The sequence below is a fragment of the Odocoileus virginianus genome, chromosome 30, assembly GCF_023699985.2.
Source record: "Odocoileus virginianus isolate 20LAN1187 ecotype Illinois chromosome 30, Ovbor_1.2, whole genome shotgun sequence".
Taxonomy (NCBI): Eukaryota; Metazoa; Chordata; class Mammalia; order Artiodactyla; family Cervidae; genus Odocoileus; species Odocoileus virginianus.
Genome location: NC_069703.1, coordinates 5,696,642 through 5,720,707, shown reverse-complemented (window position 1 = coordinate 5,720,707; position 24,066 = coordinate 5,696,642). Strand labels below are relative to the sequence as shown.

The 24,066-nt window shown below is 40.2% G+C and overlaps 1 protein-coding gene and 1 long non-coding RNA gene across 7 annotated transcripts in view; one reads left to right on the top strand and one right to left on the bottom strand.

The window, feature by feature from the left end:
• CCDC150 (coiled-coil domain containing 150) overlaps positions 1–24,066 on the bottom strand; it is a 94,473-nt gene that overhangs the window by 4,674 nt on the left and 65,733 nt on the right. For 4 of the 6 annotated variants that reach the window (XM_070458482.1, XM_020891813.2, XM_020891812.2 and 1 more), the window contains 9 exons: positions 19,872–19,979; positions 11,780–11,908; positions 7,544–7,713; positions 6,402–6,495; positions 5,429–5,598; positions 4,415–4,541; positions 757–951; positions 252–320; positions 1–162 (listed from right to left, as the gene is read on the bottom strand). In XM_070458482.1, the coding sequence (XP_070314583.1) occupies positions 1–162; positions 252–320; positions 757–951; positions 4,415–4,541; positions 5,429–5,598; positions 6,402–6,495; positions 7,544–7,713; positions 11,780–11,908; positions 19,872–19,979 (1,224 nt within the window). Of the gene's footprint in view, positions 163–251; positions 321–756; positions 952–4,414; positions 4,542–5,428; positions 5,599–6,401; positions 6,496–7,543; positions 7,714–11,779; positions 11,909–18,483; positions 18,811–19,871; positions 19,980–24,066 lie in introns of those variants that run through there. The other 2 variants (XM_070458484.1, XM_070458483.1) reach the window with 2 other exon arrangements.
• LOC139032163 (uncharacterized) lies at positions 36–24,066 on the top strand. The gene is made up of 4 exons (XR_011484679.1): positions 36–123; positions 2,563–2,617; positions 14,789–19,792; positions 21,097–24,066. It is a non-coding gene; the product is annotated as an uncharacterized lncRNA (long non-coding RNA).

Below are 24,066 nucleotides of genomic sequence, written 5' to 3'. Positions count from 1 at the left end.
CTGGCACCGACTCTCCAGCTCCTGCCTCAGCTTCCGCTCAGACTCCAGGCGCAGCTCTTGCTGCTTATTCCGTGCTGAGGTATCATACTGGCTCCTGGCCAACAGCTGCATCTCCTTCTGCAGGTTAGTCATTTCAGACACGAATTTCTGGATACTCAGTGACTGCAGGGCACAAATAGGGAGACGGTTGGTGAAGCTGCCCAAGTTTGGGACTTTACATGAGTGGTAAACAGTGTGCGGAGATCATCTACCTGTTCGTAGTTCTTCCTCTGATACTGATCCTTAATTAGCTCCATATGCCTCAGTTCTGTTTCTATTTGCTGAAAGTAAATGTGGAAATAACACAGAAGGATAATCAGTGGAGAAACTGGCTTGCTCCTTTTGCCTACAGGATGACAGAAAGAATCCCACACGAGACCCAGTTATCAGTTCCTGCTGGGCTCTTCTTCCATCCAGCCCACTGACCCCAACAGAGCCAAGTCCTATACAGTCCCTGTGGGAGGAGAGCCTGGAGCCAGCATGGGGCGCTGGCAGCTAATGAGCAGCCGAATGTTCACACAGCAGCGTCTTTGCTGCAAAGAGAGACAGCTCCCACCCCCTGCAAGGCAATCTGCCCACGCCCCAGGTGTAGCTATAATTTCCCAAGGTCACAGGGCGGTGTTAGAGCTCTGAGACCATCTTCCTCCAACACCACTGCCTGCCTGGATCCTCATCAGATACTAGCAAGGGAGGGGAGACCGAGGGTTTCTCAACAACCTTCATCCTCTCCACGTTCTGAGAGTTATTCGCCTTGGCCGACAAGTGGAGCTTAATCTGGGCCCTCTGGTTCTTTATTTTCTCCTTGCTGCTGTTGAGGAGCTTCTCCAGCTCTGTAAGTTTCTGCCGCAGCTCGCGGTTGGTCCGGGACACTTCCACTGATCTGAAGTTGGCTTCATCAAGGGCTTTCTTCATCTGTGGCACACAAAGGGAAAATGAGAACATTTTAACCTCCCATTCAGTAAGAGGAGGTTAATTTTAGCTGTGTCCCTATATTTTGTTCTCATTGGACTATTCTTTTAAAAAGGAGGTTAAGTGAGGCAGTAAGAGATTTGTGGAGAAACACTCTGTGATTTAATGCTAAAAAACATAATCTTTCTTAGAACACATAAACAATATAAATATATGTTCATCATATATTAAGAGCATGGCTTTTGTAGTAGGCACTTTAAATCTCAACTTCACCACTCACTAGTCAAGTAATTTCAGATAACATCCTTAAGCCTCGGGTTCATCTCTGGAGAACTGAGGGAACAGGCTACCTCATAGGAGTCATGTAACAGTCAAACAAGGTAGAAAAAGAATATAAAGCCTGACACAAATTGCTCAGTGAACATTACCATGCTTTAAAGCTTTTTTTTTTTTAATTAAGCTCATCTCTGTCACTTGTGATGTCATGTTTGGAGAAGTGAAAATAAATTATATGGTAGTTTATGTAATGGGCTTCCCTGGTAGCTCAGTGGTAAAGAATCTGCCTGCAATGCAGGAGATCCTGGTTTGATTCCTGGGTCAGGAAGATCCCCTGGAGAAGGGATAGGCTACCCACTCCAGTATTCTTGGGTCTCCCTGATGGCTCAGATGGTCAAGAATCTGCCTGCAATGTGGCAGACCTGGATTTTATCCCTGGGTTGGGAAGATCCCCTGGAGGAGGGTATGGCAACCCATTCTTGCCTGGAGAATCCCATGATCAGAGGAGCCTGGTGGGGCTGCAGTCCATGGGGTAGCAAAGAATAGGACATGACTGAGCGACTAAGCACACATGTAAATACCTATCAGCTACTGACTATTGTTGCATGCATTTATTTTTAATTGGAATATACGTATTTTTATATTATTGCTTTTCTATTGAGGTTTAGTTGATTTATAATATTTTTAGGTATATGAGTGATTAAAATATAGATTATACTCCAGTTGTTATAATTTTTTAGATTATATTCCAGCTATATTCTGTGTGCTGTATAATATACCCTTATAGCTTATTTACTTTACATAATAATTTGCACTTACTGCCTTTAGAAATTTTAGGAAACTTGCCTTGTGGTAAAACAACAGTGATTATTAATAAAAAACAACACAACGGCCCCAAACAAAATCACTTATGCTAAGCCCTACTGTCACCAAACGTAAATAGTTTGGCTCTCCCAGAAACAGACTCTCAAACCAGTCAGTCAGGAATTGTCTGATCAGCATTGGTTGGGGAATCTGCCTGGTAGACACCTGCCATCCCCTAAAGGAAGTAAGTTTGCTGTAACCCATCTACTCTTTTGCCTAGTTTAACTCTCTTGTTCCTGCTCCCTTCTGCCTGTAAGAGTCTTTCATTTTGTACAACTCCTCGGACTGCCTTTTACTGCAATCAATTGCATAATGTCCAATTCAAACAGATTTTTGTTCAAATAAACTCTTAATTTTATTATGCCTCAATTTATCTTTTAACATTACTTAAATCATTTTACAGAGTTCCTCTCCTCCTCTTGTATCCTTGAATTTTTAGGAAGAAGCACCTAAAAAGTACCACTTGATTTTTAGGAAGAAGAGGCAGCTGAGAAGGGAGAAGAAGGGAAGGTGGTATTCTCTATGGCTGGTAAGTGTTTAACATGTCAAAGAAAGAACCAAAATTATGTTACCTTTTCTCTTTATACTAGCTTTTTTCCTTCAGCTCCTAAATTCACACTACAGTGTTATTTAGTCTTCTATCACCCAACCAAATTTCTGTTAGATATTCCACCATTACCTCAATCACAGCTTTGTTGAAACTGGGTAAGCCTTAAAAACTATCACTTTCTACTTATGTTCAGGGACTGTTATAATTACTTTTCATATATTTTCCAATTTAATCCTCTAAACCACCTTGGAAAGTAGTTGTGATGATTTCCATTTTATGATCAAGGAAACATTCAGAAATTCCATTTTATGATCAAGGAAACAGACTCAAAAGTTCAGTCGTCTGCAGATAGTAAACTACCACATGCTCTTAGGAGGCAGAGCTGAGGCACTTAAACAGTGCACCCCGAGGCCCCTCGCGGCTAACTGCTCAAGACAGCACCCTCTTACCGCTGTTCTTTGGTCTCCTGTAAAGTTCACGATCTTCACTGATTCCTGTTAAAAGGGTTTAAACTAAGTATTCTGAACAACTATCTCTGATTAAAGGTTATCTTTAACTTCAGTGTCCATTTTTGTTTCCCACAGAAATTGTTTTTATTGTAATACTTATACAGTGCTTTTGCAATTTACAAAGTACCATATAAACAGCTGAATCTGATTTTTGAGACTGCTCCTTGTAAATTGCAAAGCAATGCACTAAATCTGGCAAAATAGAGACCAGCCACTCCAGCTAAGTCTTGGAATTATTTTAATTACTCCCTCCCCTTTGCTTATGATACATTTTGTGTATGTTTGATTTTTCTATTAAAAATGGCTTATTTAGTTGTTCCCTACTTCCAACAGAACCACTTTTCTTGGCCCTGATCATCTGAAGCCAAGGTAACTGCTCTAGTTCCCATGAGCCTCCATGTTTCCAGTTTATCTTCATTATTATTTACTCTCCATCACCAACAGACTAACCTACTTAAAACTGTGCTTACATCCTTCTCAGAAACCTACAGTGCATTACTTGTTTTTTGCTTTACTTTTACCTAACGGTTTCCAGCCAATATTCTGGTAGTTAAGACCACCCACCAGTTGGCTTCCATTAAGCTAGCCCCTCTTTCTCAGGAATTTCCTAGTCCCTGCTTTAATCAAGACAGGCAAACGCTTTTCCTTTGCTCACACATCCTGTTCATTTTTCACTTGCTTATCCTCTTACACAGCATGTCCTACCCCTGCAAGCTCTGCCAGTCTCAGTCCCGTTCTTTGGTCAAGCTTCCCTCCTCCTCCTATCACCCAGCCAGCCTACAACAAACTTTCCTTTTCTCTGAATTCCTTTAAAATTGTACATAGCTTCTAAATACCAGAGAGTCTTCTGACGTCTTCCCTACTCATCTCATGTAAGAGTGGAGGTGACAAATAAGGGGTCATTTAGTACAGACCACGTCTTCTACTGTATGCCTTTAAATATGCCTCTCAGGAGAAGGTAGGTGCACGATGGATGCTAGTGAAGTGAACTGAGGAGATAGGTGAGTTGCTGTCTGTCTAGCAGATGGCAGTCTCCTCCTTTCTCTTTACCACTCAAGCTATTATTCTCCAAGGAGAAGACTATCATCAAGGCATTCCTTCACTGGGCAGATAACTGTGTATCGAACAGCTTAGAGCTGCATCTCACTTGCTGGTGAAAGGAGGGCCAGAAGAGCTAAGGAACAACTGCTGCCGTTCTCGGGAACCCTCCCCCGCTGGCAGCCACCTAGAGGATGGACGCTGTGTCTTTTGGCCACGTGCCTCCTACCTCAGTCACTTCCCGCTGTGCTGCTTTCCTGGCAGTTTCTCTCTCAACCTGAAACTGCTTTCTTAGAGCATCTATGCGTTCAGCATGCAATTCTGCTTCTATTTTGGATTCTTCACTCATCCGTTCTCTGTTTTGAAAAAAGAGAAATTTAAATCACCTTTAGAAAACATCTTAGGCAGTATGATTTACAACTGAGCAGATCAGTCACCATGTGAAATCAGTGATCTGGAACTCATTAACAGAAAGAAAAATAAGCATTTACCTACAGCCTTAAAAAACAAAGTCATTAATATAAAGAGATCCACCCTTAAGAATGAAACACATATTCTTGTTTTAACCAATATTGAATAGTCCGGAGCCAGCAACATTTCACCAGAATATAAAATTTGTACAGATTACAAACATGAAAAATACCCTCTTAGCTTTAGCTTATATAAATATGCTCTGCTATATCAATATGTTCACTCTATGTGCACAATATATTTCCCTTGGGTATAAATTTTCATGGGATGTTGTTAATATCTAAATCATATTTGCCTAGATACAGTTTAAGAAAAAAAGTCTAGTGGCTTGACTTGAATTAGAAGGATTTGAGCTAACTAATCTCAGGGCAAAATCGAAAACAATTAATGGTCAAGCATCTACTTAAATGGAATTATCCCACTCCTGGAGGGGTCATTTCCATCCGGGCTTCTGTTGTTCCTTTTCCAAATCATGCCTTTAAAGGACACATAAGCTTCTGATAGAAAAGGTTTGGCAGAAATGTGTATGTGTCCCTCCTGAATTGGTTTAACCTTCATGTACGGAAGATCAACACCAGATGAGGGAAGAGCTGAAGAGGACCGTATCCCAACCAGCATCCTCTGCTGTTTAGCTATGCCTGTCTCCTTCACATAGTTCTGCAGGAGGACCAGCTCAAAGTAGGGAAAAAGCTTGAAGCGGTTTATGTGAATGAGCCAGACTTACTCTCCCAGAGGCTCTTCCCTAATTTCAGTGTGACTATACTGCTCTTACTTAAAGGTTTCCAAATTCTGTCGCTCAAGTTCTTTGTTTTCCAATTTCTCTTGAACATGATCAAGCTTTGTTTGTAGGTGATTATTTGTCTGGAGAGCTTGCTCCAGGCTCATAGCCAGTTTCCTGTTGTCTTCTCTAGCTACATCTAGAGCTTTTTGTAGAGGTTCCATCTGAAAAAGAAGATTGTTTTTAATCCTGTTGTTCCACTGTAAAAGATACTAGAAGTACATAACACTGTATATTCCCTCTTTAAACTTTGAAACAATAATTACTTGGAACCAGAAACAAAGACTCCAGAGGCCTGGGGTATGTATAAGTGAGAACTCATTACAGACAGCGCTTAGTGGGCTCTTAGAAGGTGATGGGAAGGGTATGCTCCACTGGTCACTACAGAGTTTTCGAAAACAGAGCCAACTTATTTATCCTAATTTCTAAAATTTTAAATTAGTTAAATTCCCCTTCTTGATTCTTTAACCTCACTGCCTACAGAGATAAGGACTGGCAACTGCTCCTGTATATTCCTCTAGAAAAAGCTTATTCATATGAAATATCCCTGTGTATTTTACATGTGTATATATGTGTAGATACATATTTATATATGTATATACCTATGAATGAATGTGTTTCCTTATTTAGTGGGACTACCCTACTGCTAACTGAAGTTATGTTATTTTCTAAGCCCCTTAACATTTGCAATACCTTACGCATTAATATATGAAAAGAATGTAGACCATATAAGACAAGAAGAATTAGGCATAACTATGGTCCCGGTTTGCTAAATGACTCGCTGCAAGATTATAGACCAGTTTCCCATTTGGGAATATGTATTGTTCAAAACTCAGACTTGAATGGGAAGGAAATTTACCTGATTATTTTACTCCATTTTTCCAAAACAGTGCTATCCCAATAAAATGAAAAAAAAAAAAAAAAAAAACAACACTAACATTATCATCCATAAAAACCTGGCTCCTACCTCACTGTTGTGCTGGGCATCCACGACAAGCATTCTGGCCTGCCACTGGTCCACTTCTGCTTCCAGCTTCTGTACCCGCTGCTGATTTAGAGCCCTAAAGATGGAGAGCGCAGAGAAAGTGACTTTCTAGAAATGGAAAGCACCATCTAGAAATGATACCACTGGGATATGCAGGGCACTCTTCTAGGAAGCCGAAATGGCATTAGGTCATGGGCTACAGATGCTCAGAACATCTGAGAGCTGGCAGGTGATAATCCGCAACCCCAGCGTCAGAGTAAGAAACTAATTCTCCTGGGGATTAAAAATCTGTCCCATCTCTATGATTCAATTTTGCTTGGTATATTAAACTATCAGTACAAGTTAATGACTAAGTGAAAAATGGGTAATTTTATACTATATATATATATATCACAGGCACAAAAATGTATCACTTCTAGATGGACTGGCTTACTCTTGAGATTTCTGCTTTTTACCTAGAATTTTATTGTGAACAGTAAACTGTTTTTAACACCATCCCCTTGATTTCTTTAAGTTCAGAGGTAACACTGATTCATAATGTAAAAAAAAACTTAGCATGATGAAGAATATAAAAGTCAATAATTCTCCCATAACACAGAGGAAATATGTACCAGTAATACATTATACTTAGAGGCCTTATTAAACTCAAACCATTTGTTCATTAACCTAAACGGGAAATGTGCATGTAATTTTTAAAACATTCAAAAGAGTTCTCTTACAGCTGAAAGTTCTCAGAATGATTTCTCTAAAATAATTTATTAAATAGTATACTAATAAATGGATAATTAATTCAAAATGAAGATGCCTGGCTTTAATAATCTTGACAATTACTATTCTGTAGACCCAAGGGCAGGTTTAAATGGTGTAGAAAACAGCAAGGATAAGACAGCATTTATCACATGAATTGCTGGAATACATATTAATTTACACTACTACAGAATATGTGAATTTTTGGATGTCATTTTTATAATTCCAGATTCTCCCAAATGTGCTAGTTCTTTAAGTACCATTTCACTACTTTTTCATAAAGAAAGCAATATAAAGTGACTGCTGCTTGGTCATACACTGTTCCTTACTACAACATAGCAGAAAAGTTTAAGTACAAAGACAAAAATGTCTGGTACCTTTCTTTCTTGAGGCCTGCAATCTCTGAATCCCTCCGGCCAAGCTCTATTTGCACTTTTTCCAGAGCACCTTGCATCTTACTGTGAGAAGCCAACACATTCTCTAACATGATTGTCACTTTGCAGTTGTCTTCTTTGGCTTCTGCCAGTTGTCGCTGAAAGTTTCCCACCTAATAGAAGATGAAATAAGACAATGTTTTGATCCGGTCTAGTTATTCTTCTGGAATTCCATCACATCCACTGGCTTTGTTTGTAGTGATGCTTTCTAAGGCCCACTTGACTTCACATTCCAGGATGTCTGGCTCTAGGTGAGTGATCACACCATCATGATTATCTGGGTCGTGAAGATCTTTTTTGTACAGTTCTTCTGTGTATTCTTGCCACCTCTTCTTAACATCTTCTGCTTCTGTTAAGTCCATGCCATTTGTGTCCTTTATTAAGCCCATTTTTGCATGAAATGTTCCCTTGGTATCTCTAATTTTCTTGAAGAAATCTCTAGTCTTTCCCATTCTGTTGTTTTCCTCTATTTCTTTGCACTGATCGCTGAGGAAGGCTTTCTTGTCTCTCCTGGCTGTTCTTTGGAACTCTGCATTCAAATGGGAATATCTTTCCTTTTCTCCTTTGTTTTTAGCTTCTCTTCATTTCACAGCTATTTGTAAGGCCTCCACAGACAACCATTTTGCCTTTTTGCATTTCTTTTCCATGGGGATGGTCTTGATCCCTGTCTCCTGTACAATGTCATGAACCTCCGTCCATAGTTCATCAGGCTCTCTGTCTATCAGATCTAGTCCCTTAAATCTATTTCTCACTTCCACTGCATATTCATAAGGGATTTTATTTAGGTCGTACCTGAATGGTCTAGTGGTTATCCCTACTTTCTTCAGTTTAAGTCTGAATTTGGCAATAAGGAGTTCATGATCTGAGCCACAGTCAGCTCCAGGTCTTGTTTTTACTGACTGTATAGAGCTTCTCCATCTTTGGCTGCAAAGAATATAATCAATCAGATTTCAGTGATGACCATCTGGTGATGTCCATGTGTAGAGTCTTCTCTTGTGTTGTTGGAAGAGGGTGTTTGCTATGACCAGTGGGTTCTCTTTGCAAAACTCTATTAGCCTTTGCCCTGCTTCATTCCATACTCCAAGGCCAAATTTGCCTGTTACTCCAGGTGTTTCTTGACTTCCTACTTTTGCATTCCAGTCCCCTATAATGAAAAGGATATCTTTTTTGGGTGTTAGTTCCAAAAGGTCTTGTAGGTCTTCATAGAACCGTTCAACTTCAGCTTCTTCAGCATTACTGGTTGGGGCATAGGCTTGGATTACTGTGATGTTGAATGGTTTGCCTTGGAAACAAACAGAGATCATGCTGTTGTTTTTGAGATTGCATGCAAGTACTGCATTTCGGACTCCTTTGTTGACTATGATGGCTATTCCATTTCTTCTAAGGGATTCCTGCCCACAGTAGTAGATATAATGGTCATCTGAGTTAAATTCACCCATTCCAGTACATTTTAGTTCACTGATTCCTAGAATGTCGACATCCACTCTTACCATCTCCTGTTTGACCACTTCCAATTTGCCTTGATTCATGGACCTAACATTCCAGGTTCCTATGCAGTATTGCTCTTCACAGCATCGGACCTTGCTTCTATCACCAGTCCCATCCACAGCTGGGTATTGTTTTTGCTTTGGCTCCATCCCTTCATTCTTTCTGGAGTTATTAATCACAATCATGTGATCACTCACCTAGAGCCAGACATCCTAGAATGTGAAGTCAAGTGGGCCTTAGAAAGCATCACTACAAACAAAGCTAGTGGATGTGATGGAATTCCAGTTGAGCTATTTCAAATCCTGAAAGATGATGCTGTGAAAGTGCTGCACTCAATATGCCAGCAAATTTGGAAAACTCAGCAGTGGCCACAGGACTGGAAAAGGTCAGTTTTCACTCCAATCCCTAAGAAAGGCAATCCCAAAGAATGCTCAAACTACTGCACAATTGCACTCATCTCACACGCTAGTAAAGTAATGCTCAAAATTCTCCAAGCCAGGCTTCAGCAATACGTGAACTGCGAACTTCCAGATGTTCAAGCTGATTTTAGAAAAGGCAGAGGAACCAGAGATCAAATTGCCAATATCCGCTGGATCATCAAAAAAGCAAGAGTTCCAGAAAAACATCTATTTCTGCTTTATTGACTATGCCAAAGCCTTCGACTGTGTGGATCACAATAAACTGTGGAAAATTCTGAAGGAGATGGGAATACTAGACCACCTGACCTGCCTCTTGAGAAACCTGTATGCAGGTCAGAAAGCAACAGCTATAACTGGACACGGAACAACAGACTGGTTCCAAATAGGAAAAGGAGTATGTCAAGGCTGTGTATTGTCACCCTGCTTATTTAACTTATATGCAGAGTAGATCATGAGAAATGCTGGGCTGGAAGAAGCACAAGCTGGAATCAAGATTGCCGGGAGAAATATCAATAACCTCAGATATGCAGATGACACCACCCTTATGGCAGAAAGTGAGGAGGAACTAAAAAGCCTCTTGATGAAAGTGAAACAGGAGAGTGAAAGAGTTGGCTTAAAGCTCAACATTCAGAAAACTAAGATCATGGCATCCGGTCCCAACACTTCATGGGAAACAGACGGGGAGACAGTGGAAACAGTGTCAGACTTTATTTTGGGGGGCTCCAAAATCACTGCAGATGGTGACTGCAGCCATGAAATTAAAAGATGCTTACTCCTTGGAAGGAAAGTTATGACCAACCTAGATAGCATATTAAAAAGCAGAGACATTATTTTGCCAACAAAGGTCCGTATGGTCAAGGCTATGGTTTTTCCAGTGGTCATGTATGGATGTGAGAGTTGGACTGTGAAGAAAGCTGAGTGCCGAAAAATTGATGCTTTTGAACTATGGTGTTGGAGAAGACTCTTGAGAGTCCCTTGGACTGCAAGGAGATCCAGCCAGTCCATCCTAAAGGAGATCAGTCCTGGGTGTTCACTGGAAGGACTGATGCTGAAGCTGAAACTCCAATACTTTGCCCACCTCATGCGAAGAGTTGACTCACTGGAAAGACCCTGATGCTGGGAGGGATTGGGGGCAGGAGAAGAAGGGGAAGACAGAGGATGAGATGGCTGGATGGCATCACCGACTCGATGGGCATGAGTTTGAGTAAACTCTGGGAGTTTTTGATGGACAGGGAGGCCTGGCGCGCTGCAATTCATGGGGTTGCAAAGAGTCGGATACGACTGAGCGACTGAACTGAACTGAACTGAGTTATTCTTCTACTGCTGAGTCCTGTGACTGCTGGAAGAGCATCGAAACCAGGTCTGGTACAATGCTAAGAGGAATAAGTGTGTATATATAAATTTTTTTTTCTTTTTTAATCAAAGCAGTTTTATTTAAATAAACAAGAGAATATAAAATTCTTAAATTCATTTACAATTTCACAGAAATTTTCCACAGATAGGTGTGAGGTATGCTTCTACTATGTTTTATTTTTATTTGGAGGATAATTAAAGTATATTTTATTTTTATTTTGTTTATTGAGTTATTCTGACTTTGAGAAAAAGAAAACGAGACCCCAGATCCTATGGCTCCAGTTAAAGAGTCTGCAGTGCTTCCTGACTATTGCCGTATCCCGGCACACACATCAGTATTAACTAGAGACAGAAGGACCGACAACTGCCTGGGCCTGGAGGTGGTCCTGGTGGCCCACACAGGCCCTGCTCAGCTAACCTTACCATGAGCTCAGAAGACACCACCTCGGAAGCCCATCAGAATGATGATGAGGGGGAGTGGGAGCCGCTGAAGAGCGGCGTTAGGTCACAGCCCTCTTTAGAGGGGAAGGAGTCTGGGATGTGACCTCTCCTCCCACCGAGAACAAACAGTTAAGAAGAAAGCACTATGTGATTTAACATAGATTCATAACAAAGTCTTACCACATTAATAAGACATAAGTAAGTGGCTATTATTAGCAAGGTCAGATGTGTTCAACAAAAAAAACAGACCTTTGATTAAGAAAGAAAAAAACCCACTGTGAGTTAAATCATCTATTTTTAAGGGAATTTTAAAGTTTTTCTAAAGTTATCTTTCCTTTAGAAAAGAAAATTCTCCTCTGATCAATCCTCTTTTTTTTTTTTTAAACTAAAGGTAACAAGAAATGAAAGAACGTGGCTCATAAAAATTTCAGAAGCGCTTCATGTCAGTTACAGACTTCACAAAGGGGTGATGTCTTGCCTTCTTGTTCTCCCTGTCCTCCAGAGTTTCAAGGTCCCCTTTCAACTTCTGACTCTCTTTCAGGGCTGCATCACGGCCCTTCACTGCTTGTGATAGCTCCTCTTCATTCTTTTCGAGAAGGGATTTCACCTGAGCAGAAAAGAAAGAAACGATAATAAATAACTTTCCCAAAGCACAGTCAGCAGTTAGAACGTCCTGCGCTTAAGTCACTCAGTCTTGTCCGACTCTTTATGACCCCATCGACTGTTAGCCTGCCGGGCTTCTCTTCCATGGGGATTCTCCAGGCTAAAATACTGGAGTGGGTTGCCATGTACTCCCCTCCAGGGGATCTTCCCAATCCAGGAATTAAGCCCAGGTCTCCCTCATTGCAGGCAGATTCTTTACCATCTGAGTCATCAGGGAAGCTCTGGTTAGAATAAGACACAGTAATTTAGAAGCCAAATTTAAAATGTTTAATTAAATATGCTTATCTGTAACTGCAAATTAGCTCTAGTAGCTGTTTTTCCCCTTAAAACTACAAAGGAAAAAAAAATCTGTTAATAAACATGGGCAAATCTCTAATACATGTCAATATGAAAAGCCTGGATGAGGGATAAGGGAGATAAGACTATGATTAGGATGGCTACTGTATGGCACAAGGAACTCTTCTCAGTACTCTGTAATGACCTATATGGGAAAAGAGTGGATGTATGTGTAACTGATTCACTTAGGACACCAGAAACTAACACTGAAAACCAACTATATACCAATAAAAACTTTAAAATACTAAACAAACAAACACACAAAAAAACCCTCTGATGGTAAGATGAAAACTGGGGGAGAAATTGGTTATCACAGAATTTGAAAATAGATGTAAATTAACATAATACATAATAAAAGCAGATGAGTAAGTATCAAATAGTATCAAGAAAATAGTTATAAAAGTGTTCTAAATAGTGTTCTAATCCTAATTAAAAGTATTACAATTTTACATCCCTGAAACACTTTCAGTGTATCTACATATTCACTTCAGATCACCATACTATCTTAAATACTACTCTTTAAAAAAAAATTTTATCTTGAAATAATTATAGACTCACAGGATGTTACAAAATTAGTGAGACAGTCCCCACGCACTCTTCACCCTGCTTCTATAATGACATCTTTACACCTTCACAATCTTACATGATTGTTAGTCAGATTAACTGGACTACAAAAGTTACAGTTTTCACCATTTTTTAACCTACATTCATCTGTGTATGCACACATACATATAACTCTATGTAATCTGATCCCATGCACAGATTCCGGTGACCACCACCACAGTCAAGATACAGACTGCCCCACTGCCACAAAGAACTCACTTGAACTATTTCTTTGGGTTCATGTCCTCCCCAAATCCATTCCATGCTCCATGGCAACCACTAACTTGTTATCTATCTTTATTGATTTTTTCATTTCAAGAATGTCATTTTAAATACTTTAATTACTTACACAAAAATTAACATTTTTAAAAACAGCCATACTGGGATATAGCTGACATACAGTAAGTTGTGTACATTTAACATGTACAATTTGAAATATGTATAAGCTCTTAAAATCATCATCACAATAATGAACAATTTCCATTATCCCAAAACTTCCCCTACGCCTTTTAGTAATCAACCCGTTCTCTCTCTCCCTGTTCCTACACGTCCACCCAAGGCCTCCACTGGCCTATTTTCTGTCACAATAAATTCATTTTTATTTCCTAGAATTTTATATAAATGAGGTATTTTATGTACAGTAAGTCCCCTACATACAAATGAGTTCTAAGAACGTGTTCATAAGTTCAATTTGTTCTTAAGTCCAACTGTTAGTCTGGGTACCCAACTATCACAACCAGCTATGCAGTACTGTACTTTAATAGGTTTATAATACTCTTTAGACAATACATAAAGAACAAGCAAAGAAAAATACTTCTAACCTTACAGTATAGTGCCTTGAAAAGCACAGTGGTGCAACAGCTGGCATACAGGGGCATCAAGTGAACAGGTGAGAACTGGCTGGAAGAGGGAGTGGAGGTGGGAGATGGTTAAGAGCTGAAGGCTCATCAGCAAGAGGAGACAGAGGGCACGCTGCAGTCTCACTCATGCCTGACACAGATGGCACAGGTTCTGGTTGTGTGCTAGATTCATTCCCAGCTACCTTCTTGAGAAAATGATCCAGTGACATCTGGGTAGTTAGTCACTCAGTTGTATCTGACTTTTTGTGATCCCATGCACTGTAGCCCGGCAGGCTCCTCTTTTCACGGGATTCTCCAGGCAAGAATACTGGAGTGGGGTGCCATTCCCTTCTCAGAGGATCTTACCGACCCAGGGATTGAACCCAGGTCTCCTGCATTGTAGGCAGACTCTTTACTGTCTGAGTTACAGGGTCATAGCTCTTTGGTAGCACTGGACTCTTTGGTAGCACAGCCATGAAATTAAAAGATGCTTGCTCCTTGGAAGAAAAGTTATGACCAAGTTAGACAGCATATTAAAAAGCAGAGACATTACTTTGCCAACAAAGGCCCTTCTAGTCAAGTTATAGTTTTTCTAGTAGTCATGTATAGATGTGAGAGATGGACTAATAAAGAAAGCTGAGCACCAAAGAATTGATGCTTTTGAACTGTGGTGTTGGAGAAGACTCTAGAGAGTCCCTTGGACTGCACGGAGATCCAACCAGTCCATCCTGAAGGAGATCAGTCCTGAATACTCATTGGAAGGACTGATGCTGAAGCTGCTACTCTAATACTTTGGCCACCTGACTCGAAGAACTGACTCATTGGAAAAGACCCTGACGCTGGGAAAGACTGAAGGCAGGAGGAAAAGGGCACAACAGAGGATGAGATGGTTGGGTGGCATCACTGATTCAATGGACATAAGTTTGAGTAAACTCCGGGAGTTGGTGATGGATGGGAGGCCTGGCGTGCTGCAGTTCATGGGGTCACAAAGAATCAGACACAAATGAGCAACTAAACTGAACTGAACTGGACTGTATTCTCAACAGCTGCTGCAGACTTCAAGTACCAGTCTACATTCGAACACTGTGCTGCCTCAAATGGAACTAACCTTCATGACTGGACACGTGAACGCAAGTTTGAAAGTTCACAACTGGAAGATTGGTATGTAAGGGATGTACTATACTCATTTTTGAATGGTTTGTTTTACTCAGCATGGTTAAGATTCACTCAATCTTCTGCATGTTGCTGAACAGTATTCTGCTAGACACGTGAGTTGTTCCAGTTTTCTGTTCTATTCAGTCGCTCACTCGTGTCTGACTCTTTGCAACACTATGGACTGCAGCATGCCAGGCTTCCCTGTCCTCACCATCTCCTGGAGCTTGCTCAAACTCATGTCCATTGAGTCAGTGATGCCATCCAGCCATCTGGTCCTCTGTTGCACCCTTCTCCTGCCTTCAATCTTTCCCAACATCAGGGTCTTTTCCAATGGGTAGGCTCTTCACATCAGGCGGCCAAAGTACTGAAGCTTCAACAGTCCTTCCAATGAATATTCAGGGTTGATTACATTTAGGATCGACTGGTTTGATCTCCTTGCAGTCCAAGGGGCTCTCAAGAGTCTTCTCCAATACCACAGTTTGAAGGCATCAATTCTTTGGCATTCAGCCTTTTTTATTGCCCAGCTCTCACATCTGTACATGACTACTGGAAAAAACAAAGCTTTGACTATATGGACCTTTGTCAGCAAAGTAATGTGTCTGCTTTTTAATATGCTGTCTAGGTTTGTCATAGCTTTTCTTCCAAGGAGAAAGTGTCTTTTAATTTCATGGCTGCAGTCACCATTTGTAGTGATTCTGGAGCCCAAGAAAATAAAGTCTGTCACTGTTTGCCCATCTATTTGCCATGAAGTGATAATTTTAAACTATTACAAATAGAACTGTTTTGAGCAGTTATATACAAGTCTTTGTGTAGATATAAACTTTCATTTATCTTTGGTAAATACATAGGGGTGGAAGAGATAGGTCATATGGTAGTAATATGTTTCATTTGAAAAAAAAATTGGCTGCACCAGGTCTTAGTTATGGCATGTGGGATTTAGTTCCCTGACCAGGGATGGAACCTGGCCCCCCTGTATTGGGATTGCAGAATCTTAGCCATTGGACCACCAGGGAAGTCCCCTGTTTCACTTTTAAAGAAACTACCAAACTATTTTCCAAAATTGTTGCTCTTACACTCCCTTCAACAATGTATGAGCTCCTCCATATCTTCACTAACACTCAGTACAATCAGTTTTTCACTTTTAAACATTCTACTAGTATGTGGTGGGCTTCCCAGGTGGCACTAGTGGTAAAGAATCCGCCTGCTAAGGCAGGAGATGCAAGAGATGTGGATTGATCCCTGGGTCCAGAAGATCCCCTGAAGGTGAAAGTGAAAAGTGTTAGTTGCTCAGTCGTGTCTGACTCTTTGTGACTCCATAGACTATAGCCCTCACCAGGCTCTCCTGTCCATGGAATTCTCCAGGCGAGAATACTGGAGTGGACTGCCATTTCCTTCTTCAGGGGATCTTCTCGACCCTGTGATCAAACCTGGGTCTCTCACATTACAGGCAGATTCTTTACTGTCTGGTAACCCACTCCAGTATTCTTGCCTGGAAAATTCCATGGGCAGAGAAGCCTGGAGGGCTATAGTTCATGGGGTCATAAAGAGTCGGACATGACGGAACACACACACACACCAGTGTGAGGCAGTATTTCACTGTGGTGTTAATTTGCATTTCCCTGATGCCTGATGTTTAACATCTTTTCAAGTTCTTATTTATATCCATGTATCTTTTTACTGAAATATACATTCAAATACTTTGCCTCTTCTTTTTTCAAACTGCTTCCTTCTGAGTTTTGTGATTTTAATAAATTTTGGAGACAACACTTTCATCACATATGTGATTTGCAATTGTTTCTTCTCCCAGCCTGTAGTTTATCTCATTTTCTTAACAATGTCTTTGAAGAGCATAAGCTGTCATTTCTCTTTTTTCCTTTCCTTATGGATCATGCTTTTGATGTCAAATCTAAGAAATCTTTGTGTAATTCAAGATTACAAAGCTTTCTTCCAATGTTTTCTTCTGGAAGTTTTATAGTTTTAGGTTTTACTTTTAGGGCTCTCATCCATTTTAATTTTTATATACGGTAAGAGATACAGATCAAAGGTATTTTGCTTTTTGATTTTGCATGTGACACACAATGGCTTCAGTACCGCTTGCTGAAAAGACCATCCTTTGTCCACTTTTGCTTTTGTTGAAAATAAAATGTGTATAAAATTATTCAAGATAGGTATCACATTCACATTATTTTTAAGATACAAAAGGATACAGTGAAAAATCTCCCAGCCACCCAGCTTCCTTTCTTGAAAATAACATTGCCAATTTATTACAATTCATTTTAGAGATACTCTTTGCAAAGGTGAACATATGCATATATTCTTCATCCTCCCAACCCTTTTGCACACAAAAAGTGAAATATTTTGTACACTCTTCTGAACCTTGTTTTAACCTATGTTAAGATATTTGTATATCTTATATTTAAAATCTGAAGATATTTATATATCTTATGTATCTGAAAATATATATATATAAAATATATATTTGTATATCTTAATACATCTTATATATTGTGTGTGTGTGCGATAAGTCCCTTCAGTCATGTCCGACTCTCTGTGACCCCATTGACTGTAGGCCACCAGGCTCCTCTGTGAAAAAGTGAAAGTGTTAGTCACTCAATTGTGTTTGATTTTTGTGTTTCGACCCCAGGGATCGTGCCTGCCAGGCTCCTCTGTCCATGGAATTCTCCAGGCAAGAATACTGGACTGGGTATAGCCATTCCCTTCTCCAGGGGATCCTCCCAACCCAGGGATCAGATCCAGGGATCAAATCTGGGTCTCCTGCATTGCAGGCAGATTCTTTACCATCTGAGCCACCAAGGAAGCCCAAGAAATAAAAGTAAATAAAGGCAAATTGCCCTTTGTGGGAAGAGGGCACTCCAAACATCAACAGAGAATGCCTTTTCTCCACATCTCCCTCAACATTACACTTCCCTATAACTTTTAACGTGTAACATTGAAAATACTTTTTCTGTAGGGATCCAAGCATGGTACAAAAGATGCTAACTTAGACGTTTTGAAAACCTATTGAACGGGAAAAATACATTAGGAAGAATACAGATTTTACAGTTTTACCAGTGTTTACATAAATATGAAACGGCCACTATCTAAAGTACTTAACAAAAGTATCTAAACAGTAGTCAACTCTAAGACAAGTTAGAGTACTTTCTGTTTTTAAATAGGAAACAAAGATAGATACTCTGGTAAGTTTTTTGGGGGAAATATATGCCAGCATCCAAGATATTAGGGCTCCTATTTATGTACTTCTACTTTAAAATCAGCCTTTATCCAAACATTTTACTGTAAATGTTAAGATTATTAACATACTAATTTTTAAGAAATAGAAAATTAGATTTAAAAAATCTCAATGGTTAGTGTTAAGCCAAATTGGACATTTCTGTGTCCAAAAGAAAAATTAAGTATAAGAAAGCCAGAATGATGGTTTCAATCTACATTAGTCTATTCTGTTTGAGAAGAAGTTTGCTTCCTTGTTACTATGCACATCTCTAAACTTTATCTCTCTAGATGTTACTACTTTTCTTCACTGTTGTATAAATCTGAAATTTCGTTATGATTTCTGGTCTTCACTTACCGAATTTCGATTAAGAAAATTTGGTGACTCATCATTTATTAATGGTCTTGAGGCAAGAATGTCTATTTTACCTTCTAGTCTTCCCTCCATGGTTTTAATGGCATTCAAAAGAGTCTTTAGAGAGATCCTAGAGTCTCCAATCTCCTGAGAAGACCTCACAGAAGCCAGGGTAGGTGCAAAGGTCACACGGCGTGTGGGGTTTGGCGCAACACTGGGCAAACCAACCGAGGAAGTCCGCTCCTTTACACTGTTTCCAGGAGGCCTGTAGCTTTCAAGGAATTTCGAAGAAGCAGGCCTCTCCGGAGATTTCCTTCTTCTTGGAGGCATCAGCAATTGAGAAAAACAAATCAACTAAACCTAGGATTATTTCTCAATGAGCGCCCCGTTTACTGTGAGAAACAACACAATGTTTTAAACAAAGCTGAGATGGAAAATATACTTAAAAATGTGTTCCTTTGCTTTCAGAATTGAAAAAAAAAATACCAGAACGAATTATGTCCTGGTGAAGAAAGAAAGCGTATCTAACGAAGCCCCCTTTACCAGTGAAGTCAGATGGTTAGAACATTAGCAGCATTCCATCTGATGACACATTCTAGTTCCTCGGTTACCAGAGGTATAACATACACAAACGTTACAGACATAGACACTACACAGGCTAACACTGAGTGTTACAAATTAAAAATAAACAGATAATGTGGTAAACTGTAAATCACTGAAATGAATCACTTTTTTTTACTAACACATATTCCTGGATTTTTTCTTCACTAAATGCTTTATATACTGAATGTTTGTCTAATTTTTTCCTCATCTGTTAAAGTATTATGTGACTTACTACAGGTTTTCAGTCTCAACAGCCACGATGCAGACAAGTAAGCACCTTTGCTACTAATACCTCTTTCAAGTGTGCTGTTGTGGGTCTTGCTGGCACCAAGTTCTGTCTTTGCCTATAACTAAAAAATCAGAGATACTTGTTCCTTGCATCGGCCAAAAGTTTTAAGGCTCACATCAAAGAAACCCACTTTCTCTATGAACAACATGATTCTTGATGCTTTCATCATAATTCTCCCTAAGGATGCTCCCAATACAATCTATTTTGTTTCTGAAAGCCATAATCTTCTATAATAAAATCTACTGAGTACATTCCTAATCCTCCAGTTAGAGCATAAGCAAGCTGAATGTCCCGATCCTGATTCTGGCATTTTCTGAAATCCTCTAGGATGAAGCGGAACTTTGTACATAGAGGGTGTTGCACAGTGAGAGCACAGAGAGAATATGGAGTACAGTGAGAGAATCTGCCTGGGACTGTACGGTGAGGTGGGGACAGAGGCCTGTTTCTTAAAAGCTAATGAAAACATAAAAGCAATCTGTTTTGTAGCTATTAATCACACCTGAGCATATTTGCCTTCTAGTGCCTTATTCAACTTGCGTAGATGGTCATTCTGTGAACTGGTTTCAGTAAGAGAATGCAGTTGTTCTTCTAGCTGCTTAACTTTTGTCTAGAGGAAAAAAAATAGAAGAGCAATAAAATAAGCCTTGCTGATGAAATATATAGATATATACACTCAAAAAAAGGAAAAAACAAAAGCCAAGGATTTGGGTGAAAAAAAAATCAAAGCAAATTCTTAAGAAAGCAATCCTACATTTTTCAATGATTCAATGTCAACTAAAATAGTTACTTCAACAAATAAAAGTAGGCCATAGCCATATACAAGTACTGAGATAACTCATTTGGTTTATAGCACTTATGGAAACTCCAAATTAACACAGTTCATGAACATAACAGTGAGACTTTGTGGGCAATGTATTTCCATTTCTATTTCAAAGGAATTGTGGTATCTAGCACTCTGAAACCTGAGTATAAATAATTAAATTGTTAGTATGTAAGGAGGAGACAGAATCTTGTGTTTTACCAACAGAGAATTACAAAAGCTGAATTAACAGAATTCTTATAGACTGAATTATATTTGAAAACAAACTCATAAAGCTGACTATTCATATCTTTAAAGATGATGATCATTTGGGGGAAGGTGCATGTTAAGTTGCTCCAGTTGGTCCAACTCTGTGGGATCCTACGGACCTCCACCAGGCTCCTCTGTCCACGGGATTCTCCACAAGCAAGAATACTGGAGTGGGCTGCCATTTTCTCCTCCAGCCCAGAGACTGAATCCTAGTCTCTTACTTCTCCTGCATTGGCAGGCAGGGTCTTTACCACTAGTGCCACCTGGAAGCCCCAGTTGGGGAAGTGAATCATTAATATTTACGTACAAATCTCCAAATTGTGTATTTCTCTATGTTTTCTTCCTCTTATTTCCAATCCTCTCATACAAATCAACATTACTGAGCCTATCTCTGAATCAGAAAAAGTTTCATCCAAAATTTTTAAGTAAACTTCTTCCTCTCTTGGAATCTTTTATTTCCCACCTGTGAAGGGCATACTCCTCTTGGTTGTAGCTACTGATCATTTTCGGGAACTGTTAAAATTTGAGGGCTAATATTAACTTTTTTTAGAAAGGCTACATGAGAACACATTTTGTCTCAGGAAATCTCTCCTGTTCCATTAGCAGAATCCTCCTTTCTCTCATCTTTGCCTGTCTCTGTTTCTCTTTTCCACAGTGTACGGTATAAAACAACTTTACACATGGACATCACCAAATGGTCAATACCAAAGTCAGACTGATTACATTCTTTGTAGCCAAAGACAGAGAAGCTGTAGACAGTCACCATCAACAAGACCTGGACCTGACTGTGGTTCACGTCATTAGCGTCTCATAGCAAAACTCAGACCTAAAACAAAGTGGGAAAAAACACCAGGCCAGCCCAGGTATGACTTAAGTCAAATCCCCTACGAATACGCAGCAGTGGTGACCAATAGATTCAAGGGGCTAGATCTAGTAAGCAGAGTGCCTGAAGAACTATGGACAGAGGTCCATAATATTGTACAGAGGCATTGAACAACACCATCCTAAAGAAAAAGAAAAGCAAGAAGGCAAAGTGGTTGTCTGAGGAGGATTTACAAATAGCTGAAGAGGAAGAGAAGTGAAAAGCAACGGGGAAAGAGAAAGGTACACCCAACTGAACGTAGAGCTCCACAGAATACAAGGAGAGACAGAGGCCTTCTTCAATGAACAACACAAAGAAAAAGAGGAAAACAACAGAAGGGGAAAGACTAGAGATCTCTTCAAGAAAATTGGGTATATCAAAGAAATATTTCATCCAAAAATGGGCACAACAAAGGACAGAAATGGTAAGGACCTAATAAAAGCAGAAGAGATCAAGAAGAGACGGAAAGAATACAGAGAACTGTACAAAAAAAGATATTAATGACCCAGATAACCACAAAGGTGTGGTGAGTCACCCAAAGCCAGAAAAAAACCTATAATCCTAGTGGAGGTGATCAAATTCCAGCAGAGCTTTAAGATGATGCTATTAAAGTGCTGCACTCAACATGTTAGCAAGTTTGGAAAACCAAGCAGTGGCCACAGGACTGGAAAAGGTCAATCCTCATCCCAATTCCCAAGAAAGGCAGTACTGAAGAATGTTCAAAACACTGGACAACTGCACTCATCTCTCATGCTAGTAAGGTTATGGCTCAAAATCCTACATGCTAGGATTCAGCATTGCGCAAACTGAGAACTTCCAGATGTCCAAGCTGGATATAGAAAAGGCAGAGGAACCAGAGATCAAATTGCCAACATTTGCTGGATCATAGAAAAAGCAAGGGAATTTCAGAAAAATATTTACCTCTGTTTCATTGACAATACTAAAGCCTCTGACTGTGTGGATCATAACAAACTGTGGAAAACTCTTAAAGAGATGGGAATACCAGATCATCTTACCTGTCTCCTGAGAAACCTATATGCTGGTCAAGAAGCAAAAGTGAGAACCCTGTATGGAACAACTGACTGATTCAGGATTGAGAAAGGAGGATGACAGGGCTGTTTACTGTCACCTGTCTATTTAACTTATACACAGAGCACATCATATATGAGTTATGCCAGGCTAGGTGAGTTACACGCTGGAAACAAGACTGCTGGGAGAAATATCAACAGCCTCAGATATGCAAACGATACCACCCTAGTGGCAGAAAGCAAAGAGGAACTAGAGTCTCTTGATGCGGGTGAAGGATGAGAGTGAAAAAGCCAGTTTAAAACTAAATATTAAAAAAACTTAAGATCATGGCATCTGGTCCCATCACTTCATGGCAATTAGAAGGGGAAAAAGTGGAAGCAGTGACAGATTTTCTCTTCTTGGGCTCCAAAATCACTGCAGACGGTAACCGCAGCCATGAAATTAAAGAAGCTTGGTCTTTGGAAGAAAAGCTATGACAAACCTAGACAGTGTATTGAAAAGCAGAGACATCACTTTGCTGACAAAGGTCCATATAGTCAAAGCTTAGGTTTTTCCAGTAAGACATGTGCAGATGTGACAGCTGGACCATAAAGAACGCTGAATGCCAAAAAAAATTTATGCTTTCAAACTGTCATGATGCAGAAGACTCTTAACAGCCCTTGGACAGCATGGGGATCAAACCAGTTGATCCTAAACTAAAGGACACTAACCCTGAATATTCACTGGAAGGACTAATGCTGAAGCTCAATACTTTGGGCCACCAAATGCGAACTGCTGACTAACTGGAAAACACCTTGATGCTGGGAAAGACTGAAGGCAGAAGGAGAAAAGGGTGACAGGATGAGATGGTTGGATGGCATCACCAATGCAGTGGACATGAACTTGGGCAAACTCTGGGAAATGGAGGGGCACAGGGAAGCCGGCATGCTGCGGTCCATGGGGTCATGAAGAGTAAACATGACTTGGCGACTGAACAGCAACACAGCAGAAGACACGCTGCGTGGCTCCCCGTTAAAACACAGCACAAGACACGCTGCGCGGCTCCCCGTGAAAACACAGCACAAGACACGCCGCGTGGCTCCCCGTTAGAACACAGCACAAGACACGCCGCGCAGCTCCCCGTCAAAACACAGCACAAGACACGCTGCGCGGCTCCCCGTCAAAACACAGCACAAGACACGCCGCGCGGCTCCCCGTGAAAACACAGCACAAGACATGCTGCGTGGCTCCCTGTTAAAACACAGCATAAAACACATTGTGTGGCTCCCCGTTAAAACACAGAAGAAAACACGTTGTGTGGCTCCCCGTTAAAACACAGAAGAAAACACGTTGTGTGGCTTCCTGTTAAGCGGTTTCCACTTAAGGTTCAGAATTAGGATGGCTGCCTCTAAAGGTGTGTTTTGATGCAACAATTATTCTCATTTTAAATACAAGCAAACTGCTGATAATCTTAGAACTCAGTGGAAAAGTACTGATAAACACTCAAAGAATTTTAAATTTGCCTCTCTTCAAGCAAAACACACATTATTTTTTGTGGGTAATTTTTCTAAGGTAATTACCCTACCCCCAGCATTGAGGTACTCAATAAAATTGCTCTGAAATTTGTTAGATGGCATATTCGCATCTATAAGCCCTTTAGTTTTTGCAGTGGGTCTCTTTTTCAAAAGATCTTTAATTCAGGACATTCAAATGGGGAAGAACATAGAAGCAAATAAATCCTGCTACCCTCAGAGA